The 14509-nt window shown below is 47.7% G+C and overlaps 1 protein-coding gene across 16 annotated transcripts in view; it reads right to left on the bottom strand.

Annotated features, from left to right (window-relative positions):
- Positions 1–5038: 5038 nt before the first annotated feature.
- Positions 5039–14509, bottom strand: part of LOC1273631 (uncharacterized) — a 135717-nt gene continuing 126246 nt past the window's right edge. For all 16 annotated transcript variants that reach the window (XM_061649188.1, XM_061649185.1, XM_061649198.1 and 13 more), the window contains 2 exons: positions 10192–12625; positions 5039–9560 (listed from right to left, as the gene is read on the bottom strand). In XM_061649188.1, the coding sequence (XP_061505172.1) occupies positions 8452–9560; positions 10192–11821 (2739 nt within the window). In that variant the 5' untranslated portion in view covers positions 11822–12625 and the 3' untranslated portion in view covers positions 5039–8451. The remainder of the gene's footprint in view (positions 9561–10191; positions 12626–14509) is intronic.

Here is a 14509-nt window from a genome sequence, read left to right as displayed (position 1 = left end):
CTAATCTCGATCGATTGAACGATGTCATCATCCCGGGTGGTGCTACACGGCCACCACGATGAAGCGGATGACATTAAAAATAGCCAAACAAGCCACCCCGGCGCCGCTTGGTTGTCGCTTTTAAAGCCTTGCCAAGGCGAGCGCCTGAGCCGGATGGTTGTAAGTGGCGATTAAGAAAAATATCTCCAAACCCACTCCTCACACTCACATCCACGCTCACACTATTTCAAGTGCAAAAGCTTTTAACCGTTGGTGTGGGTGGTTTCCATCGACGTAGTTCACATGCGCTAAGCACATTTAGCGCGTATCGCTGCCTGGGATGGCGCGTTTGCTTGCGTTAGGAGAAAAAAAAACACGCTTAAGTTTACAACGCTGTGAAGTGGTGTAATTCTTAAAACGCTTCCCCTTACACGTCTTCCTCGTCGAAAGTCCTCCCGCTATGATTGCTTCCTGGATCGTGCCATCGCCCACGTTTGTTGGTACAATATGGCGGAAATGTTTATTTTTATTCACTTTCAGTATTTCAACGCCCTGTTCCTTGTGGGTTGCGTGAAGGAAGGATTCCAATTTCACCCAAAATCGGGCCCGGACGACCGGAAAGGCAGCGATCTGCGATTAGGACCGTCTTCTGAGTCAGGTATGTCAAACTGGCGGCCCGCGGGCCGCATGCGGCCCTCGTCGATTCTGAATGCGGCCCGCGAGAGTATTTTGAGGATTGCTAAAAGCACTGCAAACCCTAAATCTGTTATTACTATTTGTCAAAGTGTATTAAATTTTCCAGAGAAGAACCATCCTTTTGTTGGTATATGGAAACTAACATGAATGTACCCATAACATCTCATAAACTTATTTTACACTAACGTACATATCAATCGAGACCCTTAAGAATCATTGAATCGAATGCAAGCTCAGTCGTATTATGTTTCGATTAAATTCTGAATATTAGCATAATTGTGTGCACATTCGATTGCGCATTCTGTATGGAAAAATAGATTTGCGTCAACTGTCTACAAACGAAAAAGGAATGAAAATAACTTGATACACATACTAGGAAACTTCGCAACAACTAGTGATGGATTGCCGGAATCGCATCCACGGCTCAAAACCATTTCCGATTTTAGCTATTCCTACTCCGAATCCGGCCAAAATCAAATCAACAGTTCTGTTCGGTGCCGTCCGAAGCCTATCTTCTTCTTTTCTTTGGCTCAACAACCGATGTCGGTCAAGGCCTGCCTGTACCCACTTGTGGGCTTGGCTTCCAGTGACTAATTGATTCCCCCCATAGCAGGATAGTCAGTCCTACGTATGGCGGCGCGGTCTATTTGGAGATTGAACCCATGACGGGCATGTTGTTAAGTCGTACGAGTTGACGACTGTACTACGAGACCGGCTCAATCGGCTACGGTCCGAAGCCTATAGAGCCGTTTAAAGCCATTCGGAACCGTTGGAGTCATCGGTTGTCCCACCGAATTTGACAATCTCCATGCCCCCGACTGCCGAGTAAATGATTCATTCGGCTTCGATTTTTCCGACCTTAGAATGTTACATCATTGATATTCGATTGGAGCCACTTCTGTTTTTTGTCATAATCATGCCACCATAAATGTTAATAAAAATGATTGTAGCCAAGTTGGAATTATTTGTACCCAACATTCTGCAAGACGAATTAATGTAATTTCCAACCTCCCCAAAAATCAAAACCAAAATGATATGATTACGCTTAAGCCTAAAAGATTTAGATTAAGGATAAAAATAATCGAAATGCCGAAGCCTTGCAATACAAAGCTTATTAATAAATTAGCTCACACAGTCCTCAATTCCTCAATTCGCGAATCATCTCCCTTTAAGTGTCAAAAATAGAATTGCCGATCTGTATGGGATCACACACCACGACTCTTTGTGAGATAAAATTATCGTAATTAAAAAAAAGTTATTCGTAAAATACGGGTTCTTGTTAAAAGAAATGAATATATCACCAGAACAATTGGAACTTGGAAATTAGCGAAAAATAATGTTTAAATACGTGTTATTACAATTTTTCTCTTGATCTGTCAAAAAATTGCAAGAAAATATTTTTGTTATTCATCCAGTGATGGATAGCTCGGTTTGTTTGAAAAAGATTCACTGTAGGCTGCTAGACTTCTCCTACTTCAGTGAAAAAGTGTGTTTGACAGATATTTTCTAGCAGAACTGCCGTAAGAGAACGCGAGTAATGTAAAATGTCCTATTTTAATAATAACGTTGAAAGTACATTAAAAAAATTTTCTCATGTAAAAAATAGCACATATAAAAATAACATCGCGAATTTGTACATAACAAACGATTCCAGATAATAAGCGAGGAGTACACAAAAAGTCAATTTGTTTAACAATAAAAATGTAAAAAAGTATTTTACATAAATATTGGGGTATATTGTCCATTCCCAACTTTGCGGCCCGCGAATCACTGAAAATTTGTACTTGCGGCCCTCTGATGAAATGAGTTTGACACAGCTGTTCTGAGTGAAGGTAATTCGAAGGATCAACAACACGAAGGACACACAGCCACAGTCACGTGACGCGTGGAGCGTTTGCTTTCGAGTGCTTCCTGTGCCTGTACTGTTAAGCAAGCAAGGAAGGGACAACACAACCCTCCTCAGCCTTCGGACGGGTAGAATCGGGTGGTGACACAGGGTAGTTAAACCGATCTTCCCGTTTGCTGCTAATGAACTTTCGTCGAGAATGATCGGTTTAAATCTTCGGACACTCTTTGCGAATTTTCCGAACCGGTGCGGGGGTTGAGTGGGAGACTCAGGGCCTCCGAAAAGTGGTTTAAAAGTTTAACCAAACCATTCCCCCTTTCACTCACTGCTTTCGAACGAAAATCGCTTCCAACCAACGGCGTAATTAAACGGACCCACACCTCTCCACGTGTGTTTTGGGGGGGGGGGGGGGGGGGGGGGGGGGGTCTGGCACTAAATTAAGACCGCACAAGGTGTGCGGGTTACGGTGGGCTACCGGGGTTGACGAAGTTTGCCCGCCTAATTACCAGGCAGGTATGTTACGGTGTGATTTATGCACGCGTGATCCCTCCCACGTTCGCCATTAACCTGTGCACGGGTGGAGCACGAAGAACACGAAACAAAGCCTGTAGCCGTGTAGCAGTAGCACCAGCAAGTAGCGACAAGTAGCACAGCATTTGACAAATATCGACCGAACCCGGCGCCATGAATTATCCCCCGAAACTCCATTAAGAACCGGGGCGATGCTGCTAGGGAAGTGGCTACACCGTCGACACCGACACCGGTCGGCTGTGAGATCCTACTAGAAGGGCAGGGGGTTTGAGGATTTTGCTCTTTGCCGCGAAAACTTCCGTCCGGTAACGGGTTGCCATTGATTAACTACGAGCGGTTTCTTTCCCATAAGCTGAAGAAAGTTAAGCAATGAGCACTGCTGTCCCTGGCGGTAGAGAATTCATTTTAATCGATGTAGAAGTTAATAGCAAAACCATTACTACTGTCCGTACTGTTTGTAACTACATTTATTTTTCTCGCTCTCCATCGCCCGCTCTGACCTAGCGGGCGATGCATGACAATTGCAGTACTTCCTCCATACGCCATTGACTGTATAAGAATTATACGAATACAAAAACACCGAAAGTTGTCTGTGTAATTAAGAGCTTTTTCTAGTGCTGAAATACAGCTCGTTTGCCGCACTATTTCATACATTGGCACAGTGCGTTATTAAAATGTTCCCGGAAGCGAGATATCCCGTACACGAGGTTGCAACACACGACGATTTCGCTAACAAATCTCTTCTAACGAGCTTTTTTGTTACTTTTGATCAAAAGCATTCTCTCACTCCCCCCTTCCCCCCCCGTCCCACTATCCCCCTTGCCAAACTTTTTGCACATGTTTTGCAATTGTGAGAATTGTGCATGGTGTACCGCTGTGTTAAGCAATACGTCCTCATAGCATACCTTCAGGCGCAATGTTCTACAGAACATCCTTTCACAACGATACTTCATTTCCCTGGCGGTAGTTAGGTGAAGCACTTAGCCCCTCGGTGTGCATGTAGTAGGAGCAGTGATAGTTACACATCTGAAAGCTGCTCCCCAAATTCCTTGCATAGATTGTCTACCGGGTAGGACAAGGTTACGGCAGGACAAGAGATGCGTTATGTATGAATTAATTAAAAAAGTGTATCATATTATCCATACTGTCCGTACTGGGTCGTTCGGACGAATGCATCAAGATATTCATTATTATAATGAACGCCCTTCCTGCGATAGGGATGCTTTCACGAGAATTTGTGGAGACTGTGGACACTGACACAAAAGGAGAAACTGAAAGGCTTCTTTGTAAGTCGTCTTAAGTCCACTTTATACATAGTTCGATGGAATTGGATACAGTAATTGGATGAAACTGAATACATTTGACATAAATGCGAGACAAAATCTTCACTGCTGGTTAAACAATGATTGAAGTTATATGTAGACAACGTTACGTTGGTAGAAATAGTACAGTCACCATTACGAACGAATGGAGGAATGATTTAGAAAATATAATATTTTTGATTTTCATCCATTTTGGAATGAAAATAGCAACAAAAATGGCGTAGTGTTCAAAACAAAGGCAAAAGTAGGCAAATTGCCTACACATTGTTTAATGTATTCTATGCCAGGTGGTGGTGATCGTTAGCGTTTCTAAAAATATATATCCAATTCAATTTGTACAACACTCTACCGGTGTTTACCTCGCACCTGTGGAAAAGTGAAAACTTAATTCAATCATAAAACTACCCCGATTGCTACACAATAGAGCGCGGAAAACGTAAACCAATAGCAAAAAAACGATGAATCAATTGGAAACGGGATGAACATGAAACAAACAAAATCCAATAAAAATAAACCTTCTCTGCAATAGTTATTTTAATACCTTTGAAATACATACCCACCGGGCTCGAAGTAATGGTTTCTCAAACAAAAAAAGGGACTTGTGATAAAGCATGGCAAAATGAAAAATAAAATAATAAACACATAATGAAATAAAGCGGAAGGATTTATATTCAATTATCGCCCGCTGCATACGGCGCTTTATTGATGATACGGCGCTACACTTACTCTAACGCTGGCTACACACGCACGCACGCACGCGCACGCCGATGCTTGTCTGGAAGCTTACTAAATGAAATTAAGACGCATCACGTGTTGACGTGAATGTAGGTGAAACTATTCGATGCTTTAATAAACTTGTTGGGTGTTAAATAAGGTTCTTAAAATAGAAAAAAATTAAAAACTATCCCAAAACGTATCTACAAATCATATCCACCTGTTTTCTCAAGGGATGTAATGAGAGTGTGTAAGTGTGTACAGTAAATGGATCAAAGGCACGTGACTGATGATGATGATACAATCGATGTTTAGCAAAAATAAAGAAAAAGGGCAAGAAAATTACAATCACTTTATACTAAACACAAAATCGATTGGATGCAACAAACGCACTCCCCACTTGTGGTGGGTAAGGCGCTGCGTAATATAACGAGTGTTGGAGTGTGCTGTAAAACATAGAAGAGATAAAGCGTTTAAACACGGTTCGATTACAATTAAGTCACTTATCGTACAGCTCTATCTAAACGATCCACCAGGCTACTGTTCGTTCAATCCATCCATTGTATTCGTCCCACGCTCATCCTTCAGATGGGTTTACGATCGTTTTTTTTTTATAATAAACTATATTTAGCATTCAATCGTGTTTCCTTCTCGAATGATCGTCAGACTATTGCGATCGATAAACAAACAAAACGCTACTACAACAACATCCGTCCACTTACGCTTTCTCCTTAGCGTCAACATCAATATTACATCACATTTTCGACCTCGGAAACGTCGCCTTCGTTCATACCTATTCGACACGACACAATAAACAAAACAGAAAAGCTCGCGAGCTTTTTCCCTCTCTCTCTCTCTCTCTTCCTATGTTGCCGCGAATTGTTGCCGCACCTAATTAAATTCGCCCTAACTTTAGTGCCTGTTTACTTTTTTCCTATTTTCCTGTGTTTTCATCTTTTTTGTAGTAGCTGTTGCAATTATTCTCTTTCGATAATGAAGAGGTTTCCCTAACGCAACTGCTTGTTCGTTTCTCCTTTTCCTCTTCTCGCCTTCTCTCTCTCTCTCTCTCTCTCTCTCTCTCTCTCTCTCTCTCTCTATCTCCTTCATCTCATCCACACCTTCGGATTTTTGTTCAGTCAATTGGCACTGTTATTTAGTGTGTTTCGTTTCGGAAATTAAAACGGTAAGGATCCGCGTCGTGTCGTGGTTCTATTCTTCACCCTGCAAAGGACGAGCTCTTGAACAGTAGCAGCAGCAGCAGTAGAAACATAACCAGAGCAAGGAGAGCGTGAAAAAGAGTTGTGAAAGAGGGTGAAACGTACAGCAAAAAAGGACACAAGCGGGGAAACGAGAACGAAACCATACAAAATGGTTTCGTTTTTTTTTAATCAGTTTTTCTTCATTCTTTGCGACTTCAGCTCGCTCGCAAAACCCAAACCGGTATGAGCAGAACGGTAGCGGATGGTAATAGAAAGATTTATTTAAAACATTATCACACCACGTGACGCTTCCCTGTACCGCGGGACGGACGGACTGGTAAACGTGTGGAGACAAAAACGGGATAGAATAAACGAAGTGGCGAATAATAGTAATACAAAAAAAAGTTGCTATTTCTCAAGTGCAACGAGTAATCACGTAATTAAAATCAAGAGGAAAAGCTGCTTTCATCTCACCCGGGGTTCGACAGGCGGTACTCAGTGCCCGGATTAAGCTCGACCGTGCTGTGCCGGTTAAGCGAAATTGGTTCTCGTTCTCGTGTTTTACTGTTGTCTGTATCGTTTTTTTTTTTTTTGCCACCATTCCATTCCTGCCGAGAGGCGGTCAGGGACGATGCAGCGCACAAAACGATGGTTCGTTAGTGGCGCTGTTAGCAGCTGTTAGAATAATAAACAACAACCGGAAACCGGAGCGTACACAGTGTTTATGAAAGTAACGACACTGTGAAACATGAGTCGTTCCTTTCCAGCTCATTTGTAATAATTATCCACCGACACGTGACCCCGGAGCTACGGTGACATGCCGTTTTGGATACCGGTGGGGTAAAGCGGTGCGAGTTGTGAAACGAGTTAACAAGGATATTCCGGACATTGCTCGGTGCAGTGTTGCGGAAGCCCCTTTCATGGAGAAAGAAAAATTGCAAACAGGACAGCGCACATGTTATGGTAAATTATCATCATCCGGTTGGATTATGAGCATTTGTTTCTATTTAAATTTTTTGCAAACCAAAGTCCTCTACGAAGCCCTTGAGGAAGCTTTCACAAAGGAGGGTAGCAAAAAAGTTTTCTCACAAAGAAAATATGACACTCACGCTCACTGTCTATAGCTGTGTTGCTGCTCGCTCGGTATCATCTCTGTCTATTGCCACCGTCGTCCTGCACTGCACATGACTACAACAGCCTCTAACAGCCTCCTCTCCAAATGCTTTGTCGGCAATGAAATCCTCATCATAACGTTCGTTCGTACCCAACGATCTAACGCTCTTAACCTAAAGCTAACGAACATGTTCACTGTGGGTATCGTGGGTAAAGCGTGATCGGTATGTGTGTCCTCGGAACGCACACTCCGAGTTTACACTCTAGTTGGGTTCGGAGAAAAAAATCCTACCAAATACAACACACCCACAGGTGTGCACGATCGCGAAAGCGATGATCCTCCTTCGTGACGGTTACACTTGACTTACACTATTGTTTTCGTTAAAAATTAAATACACTATGAGAGTGGATGTAATGCTACGTAATTGCGAATGTAAAAAATGTAAGAAAAATAATATTATCCCTTAAACGAGTCCGAGTCGTTCGGCAATAATTTCGTTTCCCCTCGCGACATCTGCTTGTGTATGCACGTATATGCTTGTGGTTTAATCACCTTAGATTTTCGTTCTTTCGAAAATTAGCTATCTCTTACTTAACACGAGCTCGCCATAAATCTACACCGTTACCGTTTATGGCTCGCTAAAGCTATTTCCGTTACAAGTTCGTTTCTGCTCGTGATCTTCGCAAACTTTCAAATTTCATTGCTGCTTTAGAGGATCGGTTCGTCGCTTACGCCTTACTTCTTTACTAAACTACTTTGTTTTTACTGTGCGTTTCACCCCTATAATCGTCATATATCCGGGTCCACTCGACCATCGTGTCCGTGTGCATTCGACCTACGCTCGATTCGATCGTTAAGGGTTTGCTAGTATGCCGACGTCATTGTCGCTTGCGCACACACCCAGTCGAGTGGTGGAACATACTAAGGGCTAGAATTAAATTATGGTCTCATACTCACGCACTACCATACTAACAGGAGGGCCTACGAAAAGTGCCGTGTGCGCACGCGTCTGTTGGTCCCGTGGCGGAAGGTGAGCGATTGCCGCTCCCACTAGACCTCGGTACCGTCGTCGCAGTCTTCGGCTACCAGCGGGCTGGTGCTGGTGTTGGTAGTGCTGGTGTTGATGCCGCTACTGTCACCACCAGCAGTCGCCATCTGGCCGCTCGGTGCCGAGCTCTGATCGTCCCCGGTCGTCACGATGCCACCCGCTGCCGGGAGGACTACCTTCTTCTTCGGCTTGGGCGGTGGCCTGGGCGGAACTTTGCTACGGTTCGTGGTCGTCCCCACCACCGGACCGTAGATGGAGGACTGATCGAGATCGAACCCGCTCAACCCACCGGCCACCATTGATTGTCCCGCACCGTAGGGCAGTGCCTCCGGTATAGCCTCGTAGTTGCCACCACCGTGCCCCAGCAGCGAGCTGTTGGGCGTTGCCGTCTGGCCGCCGGGTGTGGCCGGCAGCGGCCGATCCTTCATGCTGTACTTTGCCATCGGTGTCGAGGTGAGCGCGGTGCCGGCCGCCGTCGACCCGAGCGGTGTCCCCCGCAGGCCCGTTTTGTTCAGCTTGAGCGTCGAGTTGCCGGACGCGGTCGTCCGCAGACCGAGATTGTCGTACACCGGCTCGCCGAGCGACAGGTCGATGGGGGAGGTGGGACTGGTGGCCCCACTGTGACCGGCGCTGCCCGCCGGCAGCAGCTCGGCCGTCACCGCCGAGCTCATCGACGGTGTCCAGCTGGGGGTGCGCTGTTTGCGCGGGATTGTCACGTACCCCTGGTGTTTGAGGGCGAGCGGCGGATAGATGAGGGGCGCCGGCGTGAATGGTGAGTTCGAGCGGGCCGCCGCAATCGCTATCGTGCGACCCGTCTTCGGATGCTGCAGCGTGCGGAACCCGGCCGGCATCTGGGCGGACGCACCGCCGCCCAGGCTGGTGCCCGGTCCGGTCTGGTAGATTGGGCTGGCCAGCGGCGATTTACCGTAGATGCGCCCGTCGTGGATGTTCGACATCGAGCTCTGTATCGAGGGCGACTGGGGGAAGCGGGCCGGGAAGGCCAGCAGGTCCGGCGGCAGGTTGGTGCCGCAGCCGTCATCTACGAAGGTGGCACGGGAGCGCGGGTTCGAGTCCGACAGCGCCACCGAAGCTGTTTCCTCATCCTGGGCGACTAGAAAAGAACGCATCGATTAGAGGGGGATAGAAATGGAGAAAGAAGAAAGATCTTATGAAATGGGAGTTTGTCTGCTTCCAAAGGGGCGAATGAACGCTAAGCCAAATTGGGCGGCAAATAGAAAAAAAGGTTCAAAGCTACGCTCTCTTGCAACGTAAAGCATGTGCAAAGATTAATTGAGCGAAATAGAAAAAAAAGAGAGATCCACAAAAGCAAATAAAGTAAAACATGACAATGTAGAACAAAGTCATACTAAGCATGATAAAACACAGTTCCAATAAGCATTACCGATAAGCATACGAATAAAACAACTCCTATAAAGTTGTCATAATTTAGTGTGTTTTTGCTACTTTAAGGTGTTTTTACCGATGAAATCCACAGATTTACACAGAACGCCGTAAAGTATGCAATCTCCTCGACAATACGGACTGTTAAGGTTCTGGTTTGTTCATAAACACATTGCTGCTACCAATTGTCTGTTTCGAACAGCAAAATTAATACAAAACATAAAAGTAAAGCAATCAGCAAATAAAAAAAGTCATCACTAAACTATCAAACAATCCTTAAGAAGCAAAACAAACGAATAAATGTACAAGCATAACACGCATAGCACGCGCTCCCTACTCACCAAAACCTGTCTCTTCCAGTAGCGTTCGCTTGGCCTCGTGCTTCTCGTCGTAGTCACCGCCGACCGAGCTCTGGCCCCCGCTGCCCGGACCCTTTTCGCCGGCATCAATGTCGGCCCGGCGGGGCGGCTTCTCCACCGGGTTCACCTCCGTCAGCAGGCTCTTCTGCATGTCGACCATCACGGACCCACCGTCCAGTATCGATTCGTTCTGCGACTTGTCCATCATCTTCGTGTTCATCTGGCCGTTCTCTCTCATTGCGGAGTTTTTCTTGAACCGCCGCTTCCGGCAGCAGATGCAGTACACCAGCACCCAGCTGAGGATGACGAAGAGCAGCACCACCACCACGACGATCAGCACGATCTGCAGGATATCCTTCGAGCGGGTCGCGGACGTGATCGGGTGCGGGTCCGCCTTCAGGTCGAAGAACTGCTCGCTCTCGTCGATACCGCCCCGGTTGGTCGCCTTGCACACGTACGTGCCGCGATCGGACGGCCGCACGCCGACGATGGTCAGCTCGGACACGAGCACCTCGCTCTGGTCGCGCGGACTCGTCCGCACGGCCTCGGTTACGCGCAGCCGCTGGTCGTGGCGCGAGAAGGACCGCTTCTGGAACAGCCAGTCAATCTTCGGCAGTGGCAGCCCGGTTACCTTACAGATGAAGGTAGCGTTTTCGCCCGCCCCCGGGAACTGCATCCGGTTCTCGACGATGGCGGGCGGGCAGGCAAAGTCGTCCAGCTCGATCTCGGTCCACTGGCGGCCGGCGAGCACTTTCGGCACACTGCAGGCGGTCGGCGAGGTGTACAGGTTCTTCGCCAGCACGTACTCGGCGAAGCTGCGTAGCGTGCAGCTGCAGTTCCACGGGTTGTTCGTGAGCGACAGGCTGGTCAGCTTCTCCAGGCCGGAGAAGGATTCCTTGCGCAGTGCCTGGAGCTCATTATAGTCGAGCTCGATCTGCGACAGGTTCGGCACGTTCACGAAGCTGTTCAGCGCGATCCGCACCAGCCGGTTGGTGCGCAGGTGCACCTTCGTCAGGTACTGCAGGCCGTAGAACAGGTTCTTATCGATCCGCTCGATCTGGTTGTTGTTCAGGATGATGACCCGGATCTTGGTGAGATCGTCAAAGACGCCCGCCTCGAGCGCGGTCAGGTTGTTGTTCGCCATGTCGAGCTCGATCAGGATGGTCAGGTTGCGGAACGCATCCCGATCGACCCGCTTCATGCTGTTGTGGCGCAGGTACAGCTTCTGCAGGTTCGTCTGGTGGGCGGCCTCGAACGTTTTCGCCGGCAGCTCGTCGATCTGGTTGTGCGACAGGTCCAGGATCTGCAGCTCGTTGCTCAGCTCCTGCGGTACGACCGGTAGCCGCTGGTTCGTACAGTCCGCACTCTTGCGACCGCTCTTCCAGCTGCACTTGCAGTTGCTGCACTGTTTCGTAAAGTCCGATTCTTCCGTACCGTGCGCTGGGCTGACGAGCAGCTGCATTGCCAGCAGCAGCGTCACCAGCACGCCGACCTTCCAGGAACTCGGTTTTCTTCGACCGGTCGGCATCGGTTTGGTGCTAAGTGGCACTGTGTCGTCTGTGGAGCGCCACGCACTCATTTTCGTCCGTGTGCAGTTCGTATTGGAACACATTTTGGACACCGTTGCTCTCGATGCACACTCACACTGTTTACACTTCCCTACACAAACACACACACTAGCACACACAAACACGCACTGCTACTGAAGTGCTATCTATTTTATCGTGTCTCGCACACACACACATGGAACAGTCGCCAAAAAGCCCTCGAGAAGACGGCGCAAGGGCACAAGCGTCGGATCGTTGTGCTTTAAGTTGGTGCCGTGCACCAAAGCTTTCCCGTGGCTGCAGCCTGGTGTCGAAATTGGTTGCGATTATTTCCGCTATCAGATGATGATTATCATTGAAATTGTGTTTGCCTTCTATTTATTCAGCTGCAGCCTCTCCTCAGTCGTGCATCGTCGTGCGGAGTCGGACCAGCTTTTTCGCACTGGTTGACAGTGCCGGTTCGTCGTCCGGTCTGGCTGCCGAGCGAGTTGGTAAGGGGTGTCACAACGCATCTAGCTTCTTAGAAATGCTAGCCTTTTTACCGGTCGGAGGAGAAACACACTATACAATGACACGTCCTACACAGACGTACAGTGTCGCTGACGAAGCCAATGTCGGCGCGGCTGTTCTACTTCCCAGTGCTGCTCTACAGCCCTTGGCAACATGTTTCCCGTGCTCATCGTTCGCAGGCAGGCGTGCTGCGTTGATGCAACGGGACCTTCGTTGCCCTGCGATGGCGTGGAGACTCCGCTCCTTATTCCATGCCGTGGCACACGGGAGAGCACGGCGGCGAACGCTGTTCGGTCGGTGCAATTGTTGCGCTCGAGGCAACGTTTCGACGTGGTGCTGCTAGTTTTGTGCTGCTCGCCCTGCAATGGGAAAGATAAAATGGAGAAGTTGTACGTTAGCGCATAATAAAGGTAATCGAGCTGTTGGTACGGAGAAAGATTTAATTTGATAGAGAAAATAAGGACAGAGTCACAGAGGTTTGGTTTAGTCTGGGTTAGCACAGCCGTGTGGGACTGGGACCACACAGTTGTGTTAACCGAAGCGTTTGTGTCCTTGTGATAATAGTGACGAGATACGGCATTTGCAGCTAGCGATAAAGATCGATTTCGGGGATTTTACTTTGATTTTTTATATCTTTATGTCAGTAGTGCCGATTGAGGCAAAGCCACAAATGCCAGTCAAATTCTTTGGAAAGAAAGCTCACGCTTCTTGCAGAACCAAGCAAACGTCGCATGTTTTAGATTAGCTTGTTGAACTGATTTTCCCTTAAAATTTTATTATATGAAACTTTTTCTAGCCCATCCACATTGCCTTTCAAGCATATCCACCAACCTCGTTTAACCTTTAACGTGAATGGTTGCGACTGTTATCACAACACATTTTCCGACCATTCACCGAACTTGCATATCTTTATTGGAGTTTTCCCCTTTTATCCATTGCGGGAATGCTACCCTGCAGAGGCATAAAATTTTATCAAGCACCGCAGTAACGCCCCCTCGTACACATCATTCTGCGCCAAGGGCTGCACGTAGAAAAGAATCGTATTATTTTTCCGCACACGTTAAGATTTGTGAAGAGCGCGAGCGGTCCCTGCAGTGAGCTAAAAACCGCCTTGTGCTAAAAACGCCTTACCATTCTGATATTCAACGTATGCAATGCAGGGGGAACAGTGCGCAGCGATAGGAAACAGGATATTACCCTCCTTCCCGTCAAGACCGCTGCATGCATGTGTGCCGCAATTTCAAGGGCTTACAGTCAGACAAACAGACACATCGCTCCACCCTCGGCGAGCATTCGTCTTTCTCTTCTGGGGCATTCTATGGCGCTCTCCTGGCGTTCTCTCTAGCACAATGTTGCTATCATACCCCGTACGTTAGTGTGAGGTATTCTTTTCAATTCATTTAATTTTGCAATCCTTCACCATCCGTATGCACGATCGTGTGGCACGCGCGATGTACAGTAGCTATAAGCCGGCTGACTGCAGTGTGTAATGCATGCACGTTGCAACAATACCCCACACGGAGCACTCTTGAGCAAGCGTGCATGAGTGTGTGTTGTGCGGCTTGGGGGGGGGGGGGGGGGGGTTTAGCTTTCTGCTAGCCATGCATGCCACTGTTGAGACAGTTTCCTTTCGCCGCACCAACTCCTTAAAGCTTTCGCAAACGAAATCATCCAAAACGATCCGCGATACATGGGACACCGTTTGCGAAATGAAGAAGAATGCTGGGTTGGCTGAGCAAATATGGACACCCAGTGTTCGGTGTGGCACTGTTTTCTCGCTTTTTCTCGAGCCTTTATCACGCCTCCGGGAGTGCATGGTTTCGAAGTGTTCGGAGCAGCAGCAGATGGTGACGGCAGACGACACCGCTTTACGACGGTGGGAAAATATTATTACAGAGCTGGTGCAGCAGTGTGCCGAACAAAGCGTGTACTGTAGTAGATGATGTTGATGGAACAGCGCATATGTTTCTATTGCAGCAATGCTAAAAAGGGTAACGAACGACGGGGGGGACGTATCCTTTGCACCGGTTTCCCTAGGCTGTAGCCTGCGAGTGTGCGTAGAGGAATTTAATAACACAGCATTACGGCTTACTTTCTCAGTAGTGGAAAGGCCCCCCCAGCTTACCGAACAAGCAAACATGCTACACACCGTACCGTACCACACCCGAGTGGAGCCAGCGTTCTCGTGACCGATTCGCAGCACTGACTGTGTAAACGGACTGTGGTTTTGCATACAGCAGGGA

The sequence above is a fragment of the Anopheles gambiae genome, chromosome 2, assembly GCF_943734735.2.
Source record: "Anopheles gambiae chromosome 2, idAnoGambNW_F1_1, whole genome shotgun sequence".
In the NCBI taxonomy this organism is placed as follows: Eukaryota; Metazoa; Arthropoda; class Insecta; order Diptera; family Culicidae; genus Anopheles; species Anopheles gambiae.
Note: the sequence above shows the minus strand (reverse complement) of the source record. Positions and strands in the feature narration are given on the sequence as shown.